Here is a 20596-nt window from a genome sequence, read left to right as displayed (position 1 = left end):
GGTCACCATGTAAAGTGTAAAATCATAAGTTTATGATAATAGCAATATCAATATAAATAAATACGGTAATATATATTTTTGGGGGCGGAACGGCGGACGACTGGTTAGCGCATCTGCCTCACAGTTCTGAGGACCGGGGTTCATATCCCAGTCTCGCCTTTGTGGAGTTTTCATGTTCTCCCCGTGGCTGCGTGGGGTTTCTCCGGGTACTCCGGTTTCCTCCCACATCCCAAAAACATGCATGGTAGGTTAATTGAAGACTAGAAATTGCTCATAGGTGTGAATGTGAGTGCGAATGGTTGTTTGTTTATACATGCCCTGCGATTGGCTGGCGACCAGTTCAGGGTGTACACCGCCTCTCGCCCGAAGATAGCTGGGATAGGCTCCAGCACGCCCGCGACCCTAGTGAGGATAAGCGGTATAGAAAATGGATGGATGGATATATATATTTTATTTAAAGGTACCTTTCTGGGCTCTCAAGGCCACCATATTAAGGTAAACATGGAAAAAATATCAGATACAGATAAATAGTACAATTTATAAAATAAAAAGTATATATTATACATTAGTATTAAATGTGCAAACATTATTTAAGGTGAAATACACACTCTGAAGTCATCTATAAATAGTTGCTAAATAAATATGCAAATCTGAACAGATGTAAACACAATAACAGTTTAATAAAGATCATCATTCTTATCTTGTTAGTTAGAATTTGATTATGTGAAATATAGAATACTGTGTGCCAAAACAGAAATTAAGCTAATGCTGTCAGTTCACCTTCAAGGCTTATTTATACTTGCGCTGGCGGCGACCGCGCTGACGTCACTGCGGCTATCCCGCACGCAGTTTGCCTTTATACTCAAGCGCAACGCACACGCGCAGTTTTGAAAATGTACTGCAGTTCTCCTCCAGGTTGGGGGTGTCGCTACGGCTGGTATTGGCTAGGACGCCACTGGGTGTTGTTTCCTCTGCATTTTTTGGCCTTTTCCAGTAGCCGTTTTTCCTTTCCTTTCCAGGAACAAGGAATGAAGCAACTAACAATGGTGGAACAGTGTCTGCTAGAACAAATTGACCTAGATAACCAAATGATACGTTTAATTTTGCTGGAAAATCGATCAAGAAGGCGGCGGCATAGATAGTATTTAGAACCAAGGGGAACGCTGACGATGTCATCACATCATGTGACTAAAACGCACCAATCACGAGAGACGATCTCCGTGGCATTCTACGCGCAGCAACAATTTTTGCAGTGTGCACGCCAAGTGACGCAGAGGGGCCGCGCGGCCCAATGTGTTGGTCACGTGATGCAATGCGGGCGCTGTCGGTCATGGGAGTATAAAGAGGCCTTAAGTGCTGCGAACCAACTGAAGTTTAGTTGTCACAAAATGGGGGTCACCCGACAGACGTGAGACTGACGCATGGTCAGCATGCGTGTTGTGTGACAAATGAGTTTTTCCTCCGCATAACGCTGCCCTAAATATTTAGCATGTTTGTGTTGTTAGCTCACACGGGTTGTTGAATGCCACACAACAGCTTAGCCGTATCTAAAGTAGCCTATTGGGATGATTGTAACATGTAGCAGTGGTCGCAGTCCAGTCCATTCACATAATATAAATGGTATGGCATCTGTCCATTCACGTACATATGTCTACCTATTCACATACACACGTTGTCAGTTAATTTATTGTACATAGGCATCTGTCTCTTGACTCCCTTCACCCACAAAAATAGACTCTATTCACGAGTGCTGGGACTCGGCCCCTAAAACTCCAATTATTAGCGAATCACAATCGAATTGTTACGCCATATACTATTCCAAAAACAATAGCCCAACAAATGTAAAATGCAAATTTATTTGTTATTTTTATTTTATTTTTAATTTTTTTTTTAAACTACTACTACTACTACTACTACTACTAGCTATTGAGCCGGTAAGAGTATGCTGGCACGTTTTGACTGACGTGTTTTAGCTGCTGCGCATCTTGACTGAAAGGTTTTTCTATGAAGTTTAAAGTGGCTTACTTTAACCAGGATCCCTCACCATACCTTGGCCACAGGTAGAATTCTGGCCAGGTCAGTTTTGCGCTTGTCGCCGGTGCCATAAATCCTTGCGAACTGGACTAAACGGCGCCATTGCAGCTAGCCTGCTGCTACTTAGCCTCCTGGCTACCTAGCCGCTCTAGCGTCACACTGTGTTGGATGAACTTTCTCTCATCTGCTGCAATGCCTCGGTCGCCTTCTTCAGCGAATGGCTCCTTTTCGGCTTCCATTGTGGAACTTCCGTCTTATCCGTGCAGCTCATTGGAGAGCTAGGCTAAACGCAAGCCTATCTATTTATTATTATTATTATTTTTTTAATTAAATATTTTTTTATTTAACAAATCTTATGGAGATCTCTGTGAAGCTACAATGCATACATGTGCTGAAGCGATGCACAGGAAGTCAAAACGGAGGTGGAAGTAAACCAAAGCATTGCAGCTCTTGTCAGAATAAAATAAATACGTTGATTAGTTTTTATTCAAATGTGAAAATGATGATTCGGGATTAGTTTTTCAAATTTGATTCGCTATTCAATCCGAACCCCCACCGATTTGTTCGTAGCATTACTATTCACTAGGCTTTACACGATCAGGATTTTTGGCCCGATCAGCAAGTTTAAAAAACGATCACCGATCCGATCACAAGATGGGGCAACGTGTCTATTTACATGACTTGTTCATTTATTGTATATACTTGTGTACTGTATACTGAGTACTGTATCTTCAAAATTATTCTCTAGCATTTTAGACAAAAGTTAAAATGTCAATGACCTTTCGGGGGCATTCAAGTATTGGCCACTGACAAATTTAGGTGAAATCAACATTACAACATGACAGAAATAATGGGTGCTAACTTACTGTAATTAAGTTACTTTATTGCAAGTAAATTACTTTAATAAATACTGTTAATGACATGCTTACTCTAACTACTCCCGGCTATATGGACGGGTGTTGTCCAGAGTTTGCATCCATTTGTCTTTTCCTTTGCTTTGTTGTTGTTTTTCCCCCATGCTGCGTTGCTTGAACGCGGCATGCTCCTCCTTGTGTACATTCTTCAGGTGCCTGGTCAAATTTGTTGTATTGAAGCATTTAGATGACGTTCCCCACAATGTACTTCAGTTGTGAAGAGACTGCAAATAATTTGTGTTGTTTGTCTGAGACACCACAAAATAGTCCCACACTGACGACGTGTTTTTATCACCGACAAGATTGAAAAAACTTTATTGGCTGTCAGATAGTTACAGTACTGCGCCACAAGACACGTGACAAGGCTAAAAATAAACTAGCTTTTGGATTCATACGCGGCGAAGACTCTGAGTTAAATGTCTTGTGCAGAGCCGATCGATGATGTCATTGACCGGATCGGCAAATTATGACATGAAGGCCGATCAGCACAAAATGCGAATTATCGGCCGATACTGATCAAACCGATCAGATCGGCGTAAAGTCTACTATTCACATAATGTTTGTCCCTTCACATACACTGTCTCTCTCTTCACATATACGCATAACGTCTGTCCATTCTCATACACATGACGTATTGGTGTACATATTTAAATATCTGTCCATTCACATACAGAGTTTTCTGCACTCTGTCTGACCTCCTCACCTTCAATAATCTCACCCTCCCCCTAACACACACACACGGATTACGTAAATGTGAAGCCGTTGAGGTGGAGGGTTTTCCTACTCAATGGTCTCCATTCTTTTTTTCTTGGCGTCCTGCTGTGCATCACTTGAGTGGGAGTGGTCAAACTGACGGTGGGGGTTGGGGAAGAGATCACAAAACCCACCACGGATCCTCTTACTGATCCTCACACTAAAGCCAAACACCATCCATTCACATACAAACACAAAATGAAAATGTAAGTCAGTCCATTCACATACTCTCATAATGAATGAGTCATTAAAATTAGTAAAATAAAATTGCATTTAATAATGAACTTTAATTGTATTGAAGTTGTGATCATACGATATAATGTAATATTTTTTCAAGAACAAAAAGTAGTACACTGAGAACAAAAGTCACAATCTCACAAAATAACATTTTTCCAACAACAAAACGTCTTAATCTTATCAGAATAAAGTCATAAATTTGTAATTCTCCAAGAAAAAAAGTCACTTTTTAAAAAATATTTTTTTCGAGAGTAAAACATCATAATCTTATTAGAACAAAGTCATAATCTTGGGGAAATAATGGCTGTATGAATCTTAAGAGAATGTATTTTTTGAGGCCAAAAATTCATAGTCTTATAAGAAAAAACTTATAAATATATATATATTTTTACAAGAACAAAACGTTGTCGTTTTATGAAAATAGTCTTGCCACAATAACGACTATATGAACGTGATGTGAATGTATTTTTTTTTCGAGAACAAAGTATCCGTAATTTATGAGAATTAAGTTGTTAACATCTCATAAGAGAAAAACTTATTGTAATCTTATGATATTTTTTTAAAGAGACCAAGACATTATCTAATGAGAAAAAAAATTCAAGAATAAAACGGTAAAAGAGTTTTTTAATCTTAAAATGTGATCTTCGTAGTTTTGTAAAGCATGAAGTCCCAGTTTTGAGAACTCGATGTCCTTTCCTTTGATCTGTGCTACAATGGGCACTCTTTGTGGATAATTTGCAATCTTCTTTGCTTCTTAAGAAAAAAAAAAAGAACATTTTGCGCTTTCTTCTGCATTAGTTGACGCCTCCAAAAAGGCTGCAGGCTCATTGATATCTTATCTATCTTCTTCTACTTCAGTCAATGATTGATGAACTGCGTGTCTGCAGTGGCGGTCCTAGCCAAGGGCACTGTGTGCTCGAGCCCTCTTGGCTCTTAACTATTGCTTAAGCGGGTCCCATTCAATCACTTCAAAACTGGCTTTCGCCGTTCATTTTAAGGCGAACAGTTTGGCAACAGTGACCGCAAGCTCTGCTATTTAATCCACAACATTATATAGTTTTGTTGTAAAACACAGGCTCATGTATGGTTTTATGTACTGTATTTGCATGGCTTTGCGGCCGCTGCCCAGCTGGGTCACTTGCTCCAAACCTAGAAATGCATTTCCAAGCAGTGTGTGAAAACGTACGTTTGTGACGTCATCCGCCACGAAATGGGTCCTGAACACAGAAACGATTCTGGTTCTGAAAATGCTTAGGAATTTGTCCCAAAAATAATTTGAAATAATGTATTCCTCAACTCGGCTGAGTTTGGCAGGTGATGCAAAGCTTTGCACATGATGCAGCCGTGTTGTCACTGTTGCCAGTTTTCCTGAGATGAGTGGGCTTGTAGCAACCACAAAGCGGGCAGGTACTTATAAATTACGAACTGTACATCACAAACACACATAAATCTGATCAAGTTATTTTGGAAGCCTTATGCCTTTTAGAGTCTTTTGCATTCAAACGACAAACCGCATAGATGTCAAACATAAACCAAGTCAGACTTATCACAATCATCTTTATTTGCCAAGTACGTCAAAAACACACAAGGAATTTGTCTCATTTTGACATATGTCATGCAAAAAAAAAACTGTAGAATAATTTTGATGCAAGGGATGTTTAAATGCCTGCGACCCTTGTGAGGATGAGCGGTACAGAAAATGGATGGATGGATGGGGACCTTTTAAACTTTTTTTTTTTTTTTTTTTTTTTTTTTTTTTTACCGCCTTAGAGCTCGACGCAGGAGATTGGTGAGGAGGTTGAGGATGACGCCATCTTCACCATCACGCTGCGTAAGGTGCAGCTGCACCACTCATCCAGCAAGGGGCAGCGTTGGCTGGGCGTGGAGACGGACACCGCCCTCAGCCTGTACGAGACTTGCAAGGTGCGAACCATCAAGGCGGGGACCCTCGAGAGGCTTGTCGAATACATGGTCACGGCCTTTAGGGGAAAAGACTCCACCTACGTCACCATCTTCCTGTGCACTTACCGATCCTTTGCCACCGCTAAGCAGGTGCTCGACCTGCTTCTCAACAGGTAATGATGGAGACCTCAAACCCTCATTTGAAACCCTAACTCTTGTTTAAAACGCATATTGAAACTGTAATCCTGTCTTGAAACCCTCCAACCCTAAATTGAAACCCAAACCTAGGTTTAAAATCCGATTTATAAATCCTAATTTTGTCTTGAAACCGTATCCCATGTTTGATACCCTTACCCAGGCTTTAAACCCATATTTTAAACCATAACTTGGAACGCTAATCTTGGCTAGAAACCCTTATTTGAAACCAACACTTGTTTCAAATCGTAATGTGTAACCCTAACACTCGTTTCAAACCCTAATTTGAAACCTTAATTTCAATCCGGTTTTGAAGCCCTCACTTGAAGCAGTAAACTCGCTTCAAATTCCAAGTTTGAAATCCTAACATTGTCTTCACACCCCGATTTGAAACCCTTAACCCTTGTTTAAATCCACAACACTGACTTGAAAGCCATTTTAAAACCATGACTTTGACTTTTATCCCTACTAAACCATAAACTTTGTTTAAAACCCTACCTAATATAATTTTTTTCCCATCGATCTTTGGTGTTTTTCTGTGTATTAATTTCTGTTGCGTAATTCCTGTCAGGTACGCCAGGCTTCAGAATGTTCCGGCAGCGGCGGCGCATCGCGTCTGCCAGGACGACTGCACCGAGCTCAGAAAGTGAGATGACGCACAGCTGTGACCTTCATCTGCAGTCTGTTTTTGTTGATTTGGAAATATCAGCTCCTTATTTCGGATAGCATTCGTTAGGCTTATAAGCATTTAGCGTCAGGCCTATCTTGCAACTTGACTACATCCATTTAAAACGCCCACAGAGGCCACAGATAACTGGCAAATAGTTTAAATTGCACACATTAACGACATGGTAGCGTTGCTAGCCCTTGAGCTTTGGTTCTTCTTTTTTGTTTTTAAACTCACCGAGGCCTCAGGAACAATGACAAATACAGTTGAAATAGCTAAATACTTAAAAGAGATTCTAACGTTAGCATTTTAGCGTCACGCTGTTCTTTCTTGTAAATTCTCCAAATACAATATAAACTCTGAGGTCTCAAAAACATTGCCAAAGAGAGTTTACAGTAAATAGTATATTAGAGCACTATGTTAGCATAGTTATCCTTGTTAGCATTCAAGTTTTTTTGTAAATTCCAAAACTAATTTTAAACTCTCACTGAGACCAAAAACACATTGTCAAATCGGTGAAATAATGTTACAATTTTAGCATAGCTAGCCTTTTTAGCATCGCGCTGATCTTTTTTGTATACATTCATTTTGAGACCACAGTAAGATCCATCCATCCATTTTCTACACTGCTTATCCTCACTAGGGTCGCTATGCTGGAGCCTATCCCAGCGATCTTCGGGCGAGAGGTGGGGTACATCCTAAACTGTTCGCCAACCAATCGCAGGGCACATATAAACAAACAACTATTCACACTCACATTCACACCTATGGGCAATTTAGAGTCTTCAATTAACCTACAATGCATGTTTTTGGGATGTGGGAGGAAACCGAAAGTACCCGTAGAAAACCCACACAGACACTGGGAGAACATGCAAACTGCACACAGGCGAGGCTGGATTTGAACCCGGGTCCTCAGAACTGTGAGGCAGTGCTAACCAGTTGTTCACTGTGCCGCCCCCCTTACAGTAACATATGTGTCAAATACAGTTGAAATAGCGTACATGATGCTAACTTGTTGGCATGTGCCGATGTGTTGTGTAGCACGGTGTCGTCCATCTTGGGTGCATGGCTGGACCAGTACTCGGAGGACTTCTGGACTCCTCCGGGGTACGACTGCCTCCACCAGCTTTTGTCCTACCTCCACCTTCACTTCCCCGGTTCTGACCTAGAACGTCGCGCCCGCAACCTGCTGGCGCATTTCCACAGACGGCAGCAGTGCGAACCCGAGACCGACGGTAAGAAAGTGTGGATGCTAGAGGGGGATTTAGGGTGAGGTTGAAGGAGGTCGATGTGTTTCTTATTACTAAATGGTGTTTTGTCATTGGTTTGAAGGTTTAATTAAACTCAAATTGAGCAACTTACACACGCCTCTCGAATTGCATCCCTACCACTGGCCTAATGCCCTAACCCATATGTCTGACGACAATTTGAAAGCTAAACTCTCTTGAAACCATAGTTCGAAACCTTAACCTTGTCTTAAAACCGCAGTTTTGAAAGCCACACCATTGCTTCAAGCATTACTTCTCCATCTTGTGTTGTCAGGCGAACACTTGGGCTGCCCTTTCGCCACGCAGGAGGAGAGCGGCTTTGAGGACGAGCTGCCCACCTTCAGCTTCCTGTCTTTTGACCCCATCATGGTGGCCGAGCAGTTCACACTCATGGACGCGGTAAGCATAACAACATAATGACATAAAAATAACAGAAAGAATGACAACATAAAGCATAACAATAAATAATAATGTTGTGCTAAACAAAAAGGAAGTCATAATCTTTATAAGAACGAAGAAGGATTTTGTTGGAATAAAATGTTGCAATCTTACAAGAATAAAGTCGTATTTAAAACAAAAAAGTTGTAACCTTTACAAGAATACAGAAGCATTGTGTTGGATAAAAAGTTGCAATATACAAGAATAAAGTTGTATTTTTTTTAAGAAATAAAGTTGTCATCACAACAAGAATAGAATTGTTTTTCAAAAAAGTTTGAATCTTTACAAGAACAAGCACACATTTTTTAAGGATATTAAGTCGCAATCTATAACTATAAAGTCGTATTTAAAACAAAAAGTTGTAACCTTTACAAGAACACAGAAGCATTTTGTCGGGATAAAAAAGTTGCAATATACAAGAATAAAGTTTTTAAGAAAAAAAGTTGTAATCAGAACAAGAACAAAAAAGTCTTTACAAGAACAAGCACATATTTTGTAGGGATATTAAGTCGTATTAAAAATAAACAAAAAAACTTAATCTCGACAAGAACAAATGTCCCTTTTGTGAAGATAAAAAACACGCAACCTGAGGAAAATGAAGTTGTATTTTTCCAAGATAAGTTGTAATATCCATTAAAGTTGATCTTAACAAAGGTCAAGAAAGTGGGTGAATTTCAAGAATAGAAATTTATTCTGGAAAAGGCGCCCTTTATTCTCTCAAAAAATGACTATATTCTCTCCTCAAAAATATGCCTTGTGTTCACTTTGTTCATGCATCACAATCATTTCAGACCTTGTAATCGGCCCAAAATTAAGGTGGGGAGGAATCATTGGTTTAGTGCAGTTTGTTTTATTGGCCCCTTGTCAAAATAAGTAGACATGCCCTTTTGAAAACTGACACAGCACATAAATGCTCCCAAGTTTATCCTGTTGTCTTGACACAATATAATATAATTTGTGTGTGCGGTTGTGTGCAGGACCTGTTCAAGAAGGTGGTCCCGTACCACTGCCTGGGGGGCATCTGGTCCCAGCGTGACAAGAAGGGCAAAGAGCACCTGGCGCCCACTATCCGCGCCACGGTGGCCCAGTTCAACTCGGTCACCAACTGCGTGATCAGCACCAGCCTCAGCAACACGGCGCTCAAACACAACCAGAGGGCCAGGCTGCTGGAGAGGTGGATCGACGTGGCCCGGGTCAGAACAGCTTCTGGCTTCTGGCTTCACTGGCTTCAAAAACACTTAATAAACTCCTTTGAAAACCTAATTTGAAACTATAATACAGCCTTGAAAACCTAACCCCAGGCATAAAACCCTTCTTTGAAAGACTAAGCCTTGTTTACAACCCTACCACAGGCTTGAAACTCTAACTTGAAATCCAGACTTGAAACTCTTGCACTGGCTTGAAACCTTAAACTGAAACCCTAACCCTGCTTGAAAACCCAAATCCATGTTAAAAACCTCAATTTGCAACCCTACCCCAGGATTAAGACAATATCTTTAAACCTGTTTGAAACCCTAACGCAGACTCGTAACTTTAAGCCCTTGTTTGAAACCATAATTTGAAACCGTAACCCAGGTTTGAAACCTGAACTTGAAACCCCAACACTGCCTAGAAACCCTAACCCTGGGTTTTAACCCAAATTTAAAACCCTAACCCTGACTTGAAACCCAAACCCTTGTTTAAAACCCTAACACAGGCTTGAAAGCCTAATTTGAAGTGCAAACCATTGTTAGCACAGGCTTGAAAGTTAAAACCCTAATTTGAAACCTGAATGCCACTACAACTTTGAAACAGGCTTGAAACCCTTAATCTAAAACCCAAACCCTTTTTAAAAACCCTAACCTGGGATTGAAACACTAACCCAGGCTTTAAACCCTAATTCAAAACCCTAAACGCTGGCTTGGAAACCTTCACCCTTGTTTGAAATACTAATTTCAAACCTTAACCCTTGTTTGAAAGCCTAACCCGGGATTCAAACTCTATTTTTAAACCCCAACACTGGCTAGGAACCCTAACCCTTGTTTGAAACCCAACTTGAAACCCTAACCTTGGCTTGAAACCCTACTTTAAAACCATAACAATTGTTTGAAAACCTAACCTAAACTTGAAATTCTTACCCACGCTTCAAACCCTATCCCTAATTTGAAACCCTAACCCCTGTTTAAAATCCTATTTTAAAACCTTGCCTAACTTTAACCTAGCCTTCAAACCATAATTCAAAATCCTAACCCATATTTAAAGTGTTGCGTTGTTGTGCGAGCACTTTGCTGAGATTAGAATTAACGCCGTCATCCCCCGTGTTGCCTTCAGGAGTGTCGTATCCTGAAGAACTTCTCATCCTTGCGAGCCATCCTCTCCGCCCTGCAGTGCAACGCCGTCCACCGCCTGAAGAGGACATGGGAGGAAGTGTCTCGGTCTGTTCTGAACCCCCCCCCCCCATGAACATAATGGTTCAGTCAGAGTACATACTTTTAAACCCGTTGTGTAATCACAGGGAGAGTTTCCGCACCTTCCGTGAGCTTTCCGAGATCTTCTCAGATGACAACAACTACTCGCTCAGCCGGGAGCTGCTGGTGAAGGTGAGATTCCCTGTAGCATCAAACCCGCGCCCCTCGGGTGGCAGGACTAAAAAAAAAAAAAAAAAAAAAAAAAAAAAAAAAAAAAAAAAAAAATACATTTAGCATTGAGTTTGTGTGCGAGGGAAACCCGTATGATGTGAACATGACATGTTGGAAGACCCCTCTTGACGGGCGTAGATAAGAACCCGAGTGTCGGGGAACACCCTGCAGCCACGCCCAGCTCTATCAGCCACCAGCAGGCCACGCTGACCTCCTGTTGCATTGTGGGTTACCTGCCTGTTATATTACTATGTATGGCGCTTTACTATGCAGTACAATGGCATATTAATAGGGCCGCATTGATACCACTTTTTCAAACCAAGCACAAGTACCTATATTTGATAATGCCATTCAATCTTGAAATGTTGATGAAAATGTGTTTGTTATTCAAAATTGTTCAGAAATACAAATCATGTCTTGAACATGGCATAGATTTCACTCAAATATTAACAACCTGTCACTACTGACATTTTAACATCCAACTGCATATTTTCTTTGTGCAGCCTTGCCACACATTTGACACACAAGGCATTCCAGTTATGTGGTGTGTCATTCTGAAGAATAGTGGGGATTTTGTAGAACAAGTACATACAATAGATAAAAGATGAAGAAGAAATAAGAGACAAAGAAGAACATAGTCTTTTGGAAAGTATACTGTATGTCAGGCTGGTAAAGTGGTATTGGTGTAGTAGTACCAGAGCATATTTTTCAAGTGTGAGTACAGACTCATAGTATCGATACAGATATCCTACATATTACTACTAAATTCATGGTGCATGACATGGTGACAGGATGATGGTACCGTAGTATGCGGAACAATAGCACAGATCTATGCCGGGATGAAGGTACAGGGCATTACTATGTGGAATAATATATTTAACAGTGCCACATGACTGTACGGAATAATGGTGGCTGTGCAAAATGTTAGGCGGAATTATGGTAAATGACTAAGCGGAATGATATTTGGAATGATGGTCTGTGACTAGGTGGAACTATATGAGAAATAATTACACATTAATATGCAGAATTATGGTGCATTAGTGTGCAGAATGTTAGTACATTGGTATGCGGAATGATATGGCATTGCTTTGGTGTATAATGGTAAGTTACTATGCGGAACATTGTTACCATACTATATGGAACAATGCCACCCTGCTATGTGGTTATGTGGAATAATGGTATGTTACAATCCGGAATGATTGCACAGTACTGGCTTAATTTACAGTATGCGTACTATGCAGAATGACAGTACATTACTATGCAGAATGATGGTACATTGCTATGTGGAATAATGTAGCTGTCTATGTGGGATGATGACATGCTATTTATATAGAGCAACAATTACTATGTAGACTACGTGGAATGATGATACCTTGCTATGCGTAATAGTAGCATATTATTTTAGGGAACGATGGTAAATTACTATTTGGGGTATACGAAGCGATGGTACATGACTATGCAGAATGACCTTGTATAACTAGGTGGAATGATGTTACCTTACTATGCTTGATGATAGTATGTTACTCGGGCCTCACCGATTAAGCGGCCGGCCCATTTATCCATCCATCCTTTTTCTGTGCCGGTTATTCTTACTAGGATCACGGGCGTGCCGGATGCCTATCAAAGCTGACTCTGGGCGAAAGGTGGGGTTACATCTGAACTGGTTGGCAGCCAATCGCATGGAACATATAAACATACAACCATTCACACTCACATTCACAATTTAGTCTTAATTCAACCTACCATGCATGTTTTTTGGGATGTGAGAGGAAACCAGAGTACCCGAAGAAAACCCATGCAGGCACAGGGAGAACATGCAAAGAGGCGAGGCCAGCTTTGAACCCAGGTCCTGAGAACTGTGAGGCAGATGGGCTAAACAGTCGGTCACCGTGCCGCCCTGGCCCGTTTCATCGGCCGATATTAGCCCATGGCAAATTATTATTACTATTTTATTCATTATATATTTTTAAAATTAATTGGGCATTAAGTTGGTTATAGAAATGTTACTCTGCCAAATATCGAAATCGGCATGGTTCTAAAAAAGAAATCCTATATCTGTCGGGTTCTGTGTGTGTATGCGGACAATGCGAAATGATCCGTTTGTGTGATGATGTGGTTCCTCAGGAGGGAACGTCCAAGTTCGCAACACTGGAGATGAATCCCAAAAGAGCTCAGAGGAGACACCAGCAGCAGAGAGACCTGGTTGGTACACAACAGCATCATCTAGTGGCACCACTCCAAACTGACTCTTCAATACAAAGTGATGGTGTGTGTGTTCAGGGAGTGATGCAGGGCACTATTCCCTACTTGGGCACCTTCCTGACAGACCTGGTTATGATGGACACAGCCATGAAGGACTACACCGAGGTCAGTACATCTGTAAAGCTGATTACACTGTTACTAGTCGTAAAATATTTTGGGGAAAGTATTAAATGTATACAAAATATTATGCCATAAAATGCATTTTCATTACTCAACACACACTGCAGACATGGTATCTGTAAAACTGATGTCTACAGTGCTCTTTTAATTGTCATAATTTATTTGTAGAAGTAGTATCTCTAAAGCTGGTGTTTACTTTGTCATTTTAATGATGAAAGATTGTTGCTTTTGTGTGTTATAGGGTGGTCTGATCAACTTTGAGAAGAGAAGAAAGGTACGTGCATTTAGCGCTTAGATTAGTTTAGGGTGACTCATGCGTTAATGTGTTTTTATGTTTTCTTAATGTGGTGATGACGTTTAAATTATTTATTGACGTTTTACATTTTTTATTATGTTGTAGAGTTGATGATTTTTTTTCATGTGATTACAACGTTTTTTTTTTGTTTTGTACGTAATTTTAACGGGTGTTGATGTGTATTTGTTTTTGTATGTGTTTTTTAAATGCGTGCATTACGTGCTTGTGTTTTTTTTACATTTATTTTATGTAGGGTTGGGCATCGTTTGAGCGATTCCGATTCCGGTTCCAAATGTTTCTCGATTCAGATTCTTTTAGGGAGCTGGGTCAAAAAGGTTTGCATGGTTTAAATAAAGGGTGTCCAAATTAGGAGCATCCATTTTCTTAGCAGCCCGCAGCATAGACAAAAATGAACATTTGACTTGAAGTTCTTCATAACCAGAATCAGAATCAAACCTATGAACTAAAAGGCAATGTGTGTGGAACTAACCCAATTGACTTAATATTGATTAATTAATGTTTCAGCTAAAAGTTAAATATTTGAATCAATATTGTATATAATATAATCAATATAAATTGTTAAAATAGTTATTTTAACGATTTTATTTTTATTGTTTCACTCAGCCAGTTGACTGAGAGTTGACTTCACTGACAGCATTTTAACAATGCTATATAGCTGTCCCTGTATTCTGTTTCATCACGTCAAATGGTTTATATGTGCAAGTTTTAACTTGACTTCTTGTTTTAAGCTTGTAGCCTTTTATTTTGAAGGTTACAAACCGAAGCTCAGCATTTTGGCACAAAAAGTAACTTTAAACGGCACCGGTGATTGTTTTTGATTTTTGATTTGATTAGGCATTTTGATTTGGGCACAAGCACGTCATCATGCCTGTTCTTCTTCGTTGGTTTACGCTGCTTCTTGGTTGCTTTTTGCCACTTCTTCTTTGTGGCTGGAGGACTAAGCATTGAAACTGGGAACCGAAGTTTTTTAAATTGAACGGTTCTGGAAGAACCGGAATGTTAATCCCGGTTCCAATCGGTTCTCGATTCTCGATGCCCAACCCTAATTTTATGTGGTGTTGATGTTGTTTTGTTTGTTTTTATGTAATTTTAAAAGGTATTGAGGTTTTGTTTGCTAACGTTGCTTTTATGTGATTTTTACATGGTGATCTGTTTTTTTAATGTTTTTTTTTTTTCATGGTTTTTCTGCGTTTTCAGGAGTTCGAAGTGATTGCGCAGATCAAACTGTTGCAGCTGGCGTCCAACAACTACAGCTTCACGCAGGACGCACACTTCCGTGAGTGGTTCGCTTCCACCGAGAAACTCAGCGAGGCCGAGAGGTAACTGGACGCCGTCGTTCGTGTTGCATTCTTGCACCCGTCGGAGCGTTGAGTGACGTTGACGTCCTCCCTTTTCCTACAGCTACCAGCTGTCGTGCGACATCGAGCCGCTCTCTGAGTCGGCTAGCAACACGCTGCGAGCCAAGAAGAATGGAGGCATCATGAAGCGATGGAGCGAGTGAGTGAGCACCATTAGCTTAGCATCGGATTGTTTACATACATGGAGAGGCTGAAAGACGTGTTTATTGGTGAACTTCAGGTGGAGCAACTGCACTCGTACTTTGGGGAATCTTGCCAGTGTGTGGAATGAGAATTTCAAGACAGGGTTGAGGGCATTAGACAAGAGTTAGGGTTTCATATTAGGGTCTAAAGCTACAGTTAGGCTTTCAAAATTGGGCTTTCAAGAATGGGTTAGGGCTTCAAACTAGTGTTTGAAACCACAATTATAATTTTGAATTAGAGTTTAAAGACTGGGTTAGGGTTTCATAATAGGGTTTGAAGCCAAAGGCTTTCAAATTTAGGCTCTGAGACAAGGTTAGGGTTTCAAAAAAGAATTACAGTTTTAAATTAGTGTTTCAAGCCAAAGTTAAGGTTTCAAAGTAGGGTTTCAAATTAAGGTTAAGTGAAACAAGAATTATGGGTTCAAATTACTGTTTGAAACCAAAATTGTTTTAAATTACGGTTCAAGCCAGAGACTGGGTTTCATCAAGGGTTAAGGTTTTAAATTGGTGTTTCAAACAAATACTAGGGTTTCAAATTAGGATTTGCAGCAAACGTTAGGATTTCATGCCTGGGTTAATGTTACAAATTAAGGATTCAAGTCAGGGTTAGGGTTTCAGAGTTTGGTAACAAGCCAGAGTAAGGCTTTTGATTTCGGGATTGAAGCCAAGTTTGGGTTTCAAAGTAAGTTTCCAAGCCAGGGTTGGGGTTTGAAATTGGGGCTTGAAATGAACTACCTGGCCTGGAATGGTACTTAGTTAGTGGACTTTTTAAGGAACTATCTCGGGCCACTATTTTAATACCCTTACATGGGGTAATAAATGATGAATCACCATATAGTGATTTTTATATACGAACTATATAGAAAGTGTATAGGTAGTGATTCTGAACGCAGCCCTGATGTTGTGTCTCTTGTGCGTCCAGTCGTCAGTTGGCAGAGGGTTCCTCCAGTTGCTCAGCGGCCGGAAGTGGCAGCGCCGTGGGTTCGCATTCAAAGTCCTTCGACCACGCCCACTTCCGACCGTACCAAGGCGGCGGAGGGGACAGCGGCGACGCCCTAAGCGTCACCTCCGTCAGCTCCAGCGGCTCAGACCTGGAGGACGTTAACGCCAGCTTCCTCTCGGACTCGCCCGAGGGACACGAGAGGAAGGTGAGCAGTGTTGTTAATCACAACGATTGACAGCCCCTGCAGTACTTGACAATTTATTATTATTATTTTTTTAAATTTAATTTATTAGACTGATTATAGTGACAGTTTGTTTTTTGGTTTAGACGTCAACGCCTTCGGTGAAACTTTCTGTTTCGGCGCTGGGGAGAGACGCTCCGGCTGCAGACACAACCTCTACGGTACAGCTCACTTTTACTTCCACCTTAAGACATTTGACTTCCTCTTTAAAAGACGCCACTATGGCCCTCTTTGGATTCTTGTTTTTGCTTAGGAACTTTCATTTCGTTTCCTATCTGAGCAAGATGATCTGGAAGTACTTGGAGGATAGGTTGTTCGGATTCTAAAAGTACTTAGGAAAGGTGCCTCAATGCAACCTTTAAGCCATCTTTAGCAAAGGCTACTCCTGAGCAACCTTGATGAAAGGAAAGGAGATGCAGTATATTACCTACAATCCTTTACGGCAGCAATATTTAAAGCCACGGATGAAGGGTACAGACAACGCAAAGACGCTTGAAAGTTTCACTCTAGAGACTTAAAAAAAAAAAAAAATTATAATAATAATACAAAAAAAATATTTTAAAGGGGACATATTTTGCCAAACTAACCTTTTCTAGTATTTGGGATGTAATATTGTCTCTATGGTGCCTCAGTAAACATGTGAAATCTGAATTAAAGTTGTCCACGCAGTCCTAAATTCCAGACGTTTTTCTACCGAGAGGACTGAAATCAGTTCATTCGAATTTCTCGACCTTATCTACGTTATTAGGTAAGATCTCCGCCTTCCCTTTCCGCTCCTGAGCTAGCGTGCTCTCACAAGTGGGTAGTGAAATTGACACTTTTATACTAAGTCCATGTTAGCGCGGCACTCTATGGAGGACTAAATAGCCAAAATACGGGACCTTTAATTTAAAAATAAAATAAATAAGCATTTAACAGTATAAATCAACAAGCGTGCAATAAGAATAGTCTTAAAGAGCAGTAGCAATGTGAACATAAAAATTTGTAAGACTAACATTACTATCCATACAGAAAAAAACAGCTGCAAGCACAAAATATTATAAAATACAGAAACATGTGAGGGATAAAACTGAGCCAGAGAGCAAAAGCACAGAATAAAGAAAAAGTAAGCTAGAGTCTTTAGTCATTAATACTCGCCGTTGCACTGCACGTGATGTCGGTAAGAGAGAGTGGAATGGAAATTATTTGAAACAATGCTGGAAAGGAAGCACCTTTTCATCTATCCTTGGCCCAATGATGTATTTCAATAAAGATTAAGGAAAGGTCACAGGTGGCATAATGGTTAGGAGATTTGACTTTCCGAAAGGGCTCAATTTCTCGTGACTATTTTAGTACTTCGGCCTTAAACATTCCACTGCCGCCGTAAAATGTTTTAGATAGATTACAGCATTTCGCCCCACAACATTTTACACTTCCACCATTTTACACTTCCACCTTAATACATTGGACTTCCTCCTTAAAACATTTTACTTTCACATCCTCCTTGAAAGTCGGCACTATTTCTACAGGTTTTTTTACTTTCACCTTCACTTTCTCCTTTCAACATTTCACTTCCACCTTTAAAAACGGCACTATTTCTGCAGTACATTTTACCCTCACTTCCTCTTTAAAAAAATGTGACTTCCTCCCTAAAAGACAATTATACATTCACTTCCACCTTCAGACTATTTGACTTTGACTTTCACCTCAAAAGATTTTGCTTCAAATTCCTCCTTAAAACACAGTCGTGTCTACAATGTTTTCCTTTCACTTACACCTTGAAATAAATTTTTACTTTCACTTCTTCCTTAAAAGTTGACCCCACTTTTTTCACTTCCTCAAAACTATGCTGTTATATATATATATATATATATATATATATATATATATATATATATATATATATTTTTTTTTTTTTTTTTTACTTCCGCCTTAAAACATTTTATTTACTTCCTCTTTAAAAGATGACAGGGACTTTCCTTTACTTCCTCTTTAAAACTTGTGACTTTCAGTTCCTCCTTAAAACACAACTACAACAACTACAGGTACAATACATACATTACTGTTGTTCCTTAAATCATTTTATGTTCACTTTTGCCTTTAAAGATGAAAATTTCACTTCTTTTAAAATATGAGATCAGTCCCTTTCACTTGCTCCTTAAAACTTTACTTTGTCCCTTCTTAAAACATTTTATATTCAGCTCCTTAAAATATTTTATTTACATGTCCATCTTAAAACTTATTTCCACTTTCCACTTATATAATATTGACATTTTTATTGAATGCTATCTATTTCTTTCTGATGTAATTTGTGCATTGCAGTTCTGGGAGTGCACGTCACTGTCGTCTCTGGACACGTCCGGCATGGGCTCCAGCTCGGGCTCGGCGTCGGGCTCCAGCACGGCGTCGTCGTCGTCTGTGTCGTCGTCCGCGGCGCTGTCGCTGTCCCTGTCGGCATCGCGCTCGCACAAACGCTCTGTGTCGGCCGTGTCCAACTACTCAACGCTGTCACTGCCCCTCTACAACCAGCAGGTGGACGACTGCTGCATCATACGCGTCAGCCTCGACGTCGAGAATGGAAACATGTACAAGAGCATCCTGGTAAATAGACACCCCTAATATAGTATAGTTACCTCATATTTCATGTCTATACACATCTTATATACCATATTTACATCATTCTTGTCATTTGTGATCGCTAGTGTACGTATTTAATGGTCTATATATATTTACATTCACGCCTTTTGATGACCATGCGTTTGTCCTTCACGCAGGTAACCAGTCAGGACAAGACGCCCGCCGTCATCCGCAAAGCGATGATCAAACACAATCTGGAGAGGGAGAAGACAGAAGACTACGAGCTAGTGCAGAAGATCGCAGAAGACAAAGGTACTAAAGTAACAACTACCTTAACGACTACCATGAAAACTTCCTAAACAACTTCATTAATAAGTACCTTAAGAACCACCTTAACAGCTATCTTACCAACAATCTTAACAGCTACCTTAATTATTTTAACCACCACTTTACCAACTACTTTTAAGAACTACTTTAACAATTATCTTAACAATTTTCCTTGACTATTTTAAAAACCAACTTGACATCCAGTTAACGACCTTGACAACTTCCTTAAAACTACCTTAACTCTTTTGACAACCCACATAACGGTTACCTTAAAAACTATTTTAACAACCACCTTGAGAACTACCTTAACAACTATTTTGACAGCCTGACAATTACCGTGAGAACTATCTTAACAACCCCCTTGAGAACTACCTTAACAACTATTTTGACAGCCTGACAATTACCGTGAGAACTATCTGAACAACCCCCTTGAGAACTACCTTAACAACTATTTTGTCAGTCAGCTTGACAATTCCCTTAAGAACTATGTTACCAACTGCCTTGAGAAGCACCTTCACAACTATCACAATAGCTACATTAACAAGTTTTGAAAACCAGCTTGACAATCACCTAGAGAATTATCTTAACACCTACCTTGACAAATTCCTTAACAACTTCCTTTATAACTATCTTAACAGCGTTTGACGTCGTCATGCATCAAGCCTGCTGATGTGCCATTGGCCACGTGGGAGGTGGAAAATACCTTCGTAAACCCGCAGTATTAAAACTAAACACTAGGGTGCATCAGAGCCTAAATACTTAAACACAATATAGGAGTTAGGCTTTACACGATCAGGATTTATGGGGCGGCTCAGCGAGTTTAAAAAAAAAAAAAGATCACCGATCCGATCACAAGCTGGAGCAATGTGTCTATTTAAATGACTTTTTCATTTACTGTATATACTTGTGTGCTGTATACTGAGTATCTTCAAAAATATTCTCTTGTCAGGTCATGTATTCTAATCAGTCAGGTCAAACCAACATTACAACATGACAGAAATAATGGGTGCTAACTTACTGTAATTAAATTACTGAACACACACCAAAACTCTAGAGCATGATTCGACAGGACGCCGGCATGTTTACGTACAACCGTTAGTGCTAGCACTAGCTTGCTAGGCTACATCACGTTTTGTTGGCTACCTATGAAGCGGTATCGTATTAAAAGTATGTGAATATACCTTAAGCAATCCTTGAATGAACATCTTTGCATGGTAGGTTAATTGAAGACTCTAAATTGCCCGTAGGTATGATTGTGAGTGAGA

The 20596-nt window shown here is 40.0% G+C and overlaps 1 protein-coding gene across 3 annotated transcripts in view; it reads left to right on the top strand.

The window, feature by feature from the left end:
• LOC133400147 (ral guanine nucleotide dissociation stimulator-like) overlaps window positions 1-20596 on the top strand; it is a 42425-nt gene that overhangs the window by 17210 nt on the left and 4619 nt on the right. For all 3 annotated transcript variants that reach the window (XM_061672466.1, XM_061672465.1, XM_061672464.1), the window contains exons 2-17: window positions 5709-6013; window positions 6607-6681; window positions 7744-7937; window positions 8245-8369; window positions 9386-9601; window positions 10719-10822; window positions 10903-10987; window positions 13151-13228; window positions 13307-13393; window positions 13650-13682; window positions 14922-15043; window positions 15126-15221; window positions 16187-16412; window positions 16535-16609; window positions 18750-19028; window positions 19202-19316. In XM_061672466.1, the coding sequence (XP_061528450.1) occupies window positions 5709-6013; window positions 6607-6681; window positions 7744-7937; window positions 8245-8369; window positions 9386-9601; window positions 10719-10822; window positions 10903-10987; window positions 13151-13228; window positions 13307-13393; window positions 13650-13682; window positions 14922-15043; window positions 15126-15221; window positions 16187-16412; window positions 16535-16609; window positions 18750-19028; window positions 19202-19316 (2215 nt within the window). The remainder of the gene's footprint in view (window positions 1-5708; window positions 6014-6606; window positions 6682-7743; window positions 7938-8244; window positions 8370-9385; window positions 9602-10718; window positions 10823-10902; window positions 10988-13150; window positions 13229-13306; window positions 13394-13649; window positions 13683-14921; window positions 15044-15125; window positions 15222-16186; window positions 16413-16534; window positions 16610-18749; window positions 19029-19201; window positions 19317-20596) is intronic.

This window comes from Phycodurus eques, chromosome 3 (genome assembly GCF_024500275.1).
Source record: "Phycodurus eques isolate BA_2022a chromosome 3, UOR_Pequ_1.1, whole genome shotgun sequence".
NCBI classification, from domain to species: Eukaryota; Metazoa; Chordata; class Actinopteri; order Syngnathiformes; family Syngnathidae; genus Phycodurus; species Phycodurus eques.
Note: the sequence above shows the minus strand (reverse complement) of the source record. Positions and strands in the feature narration are given on the sequence as shown.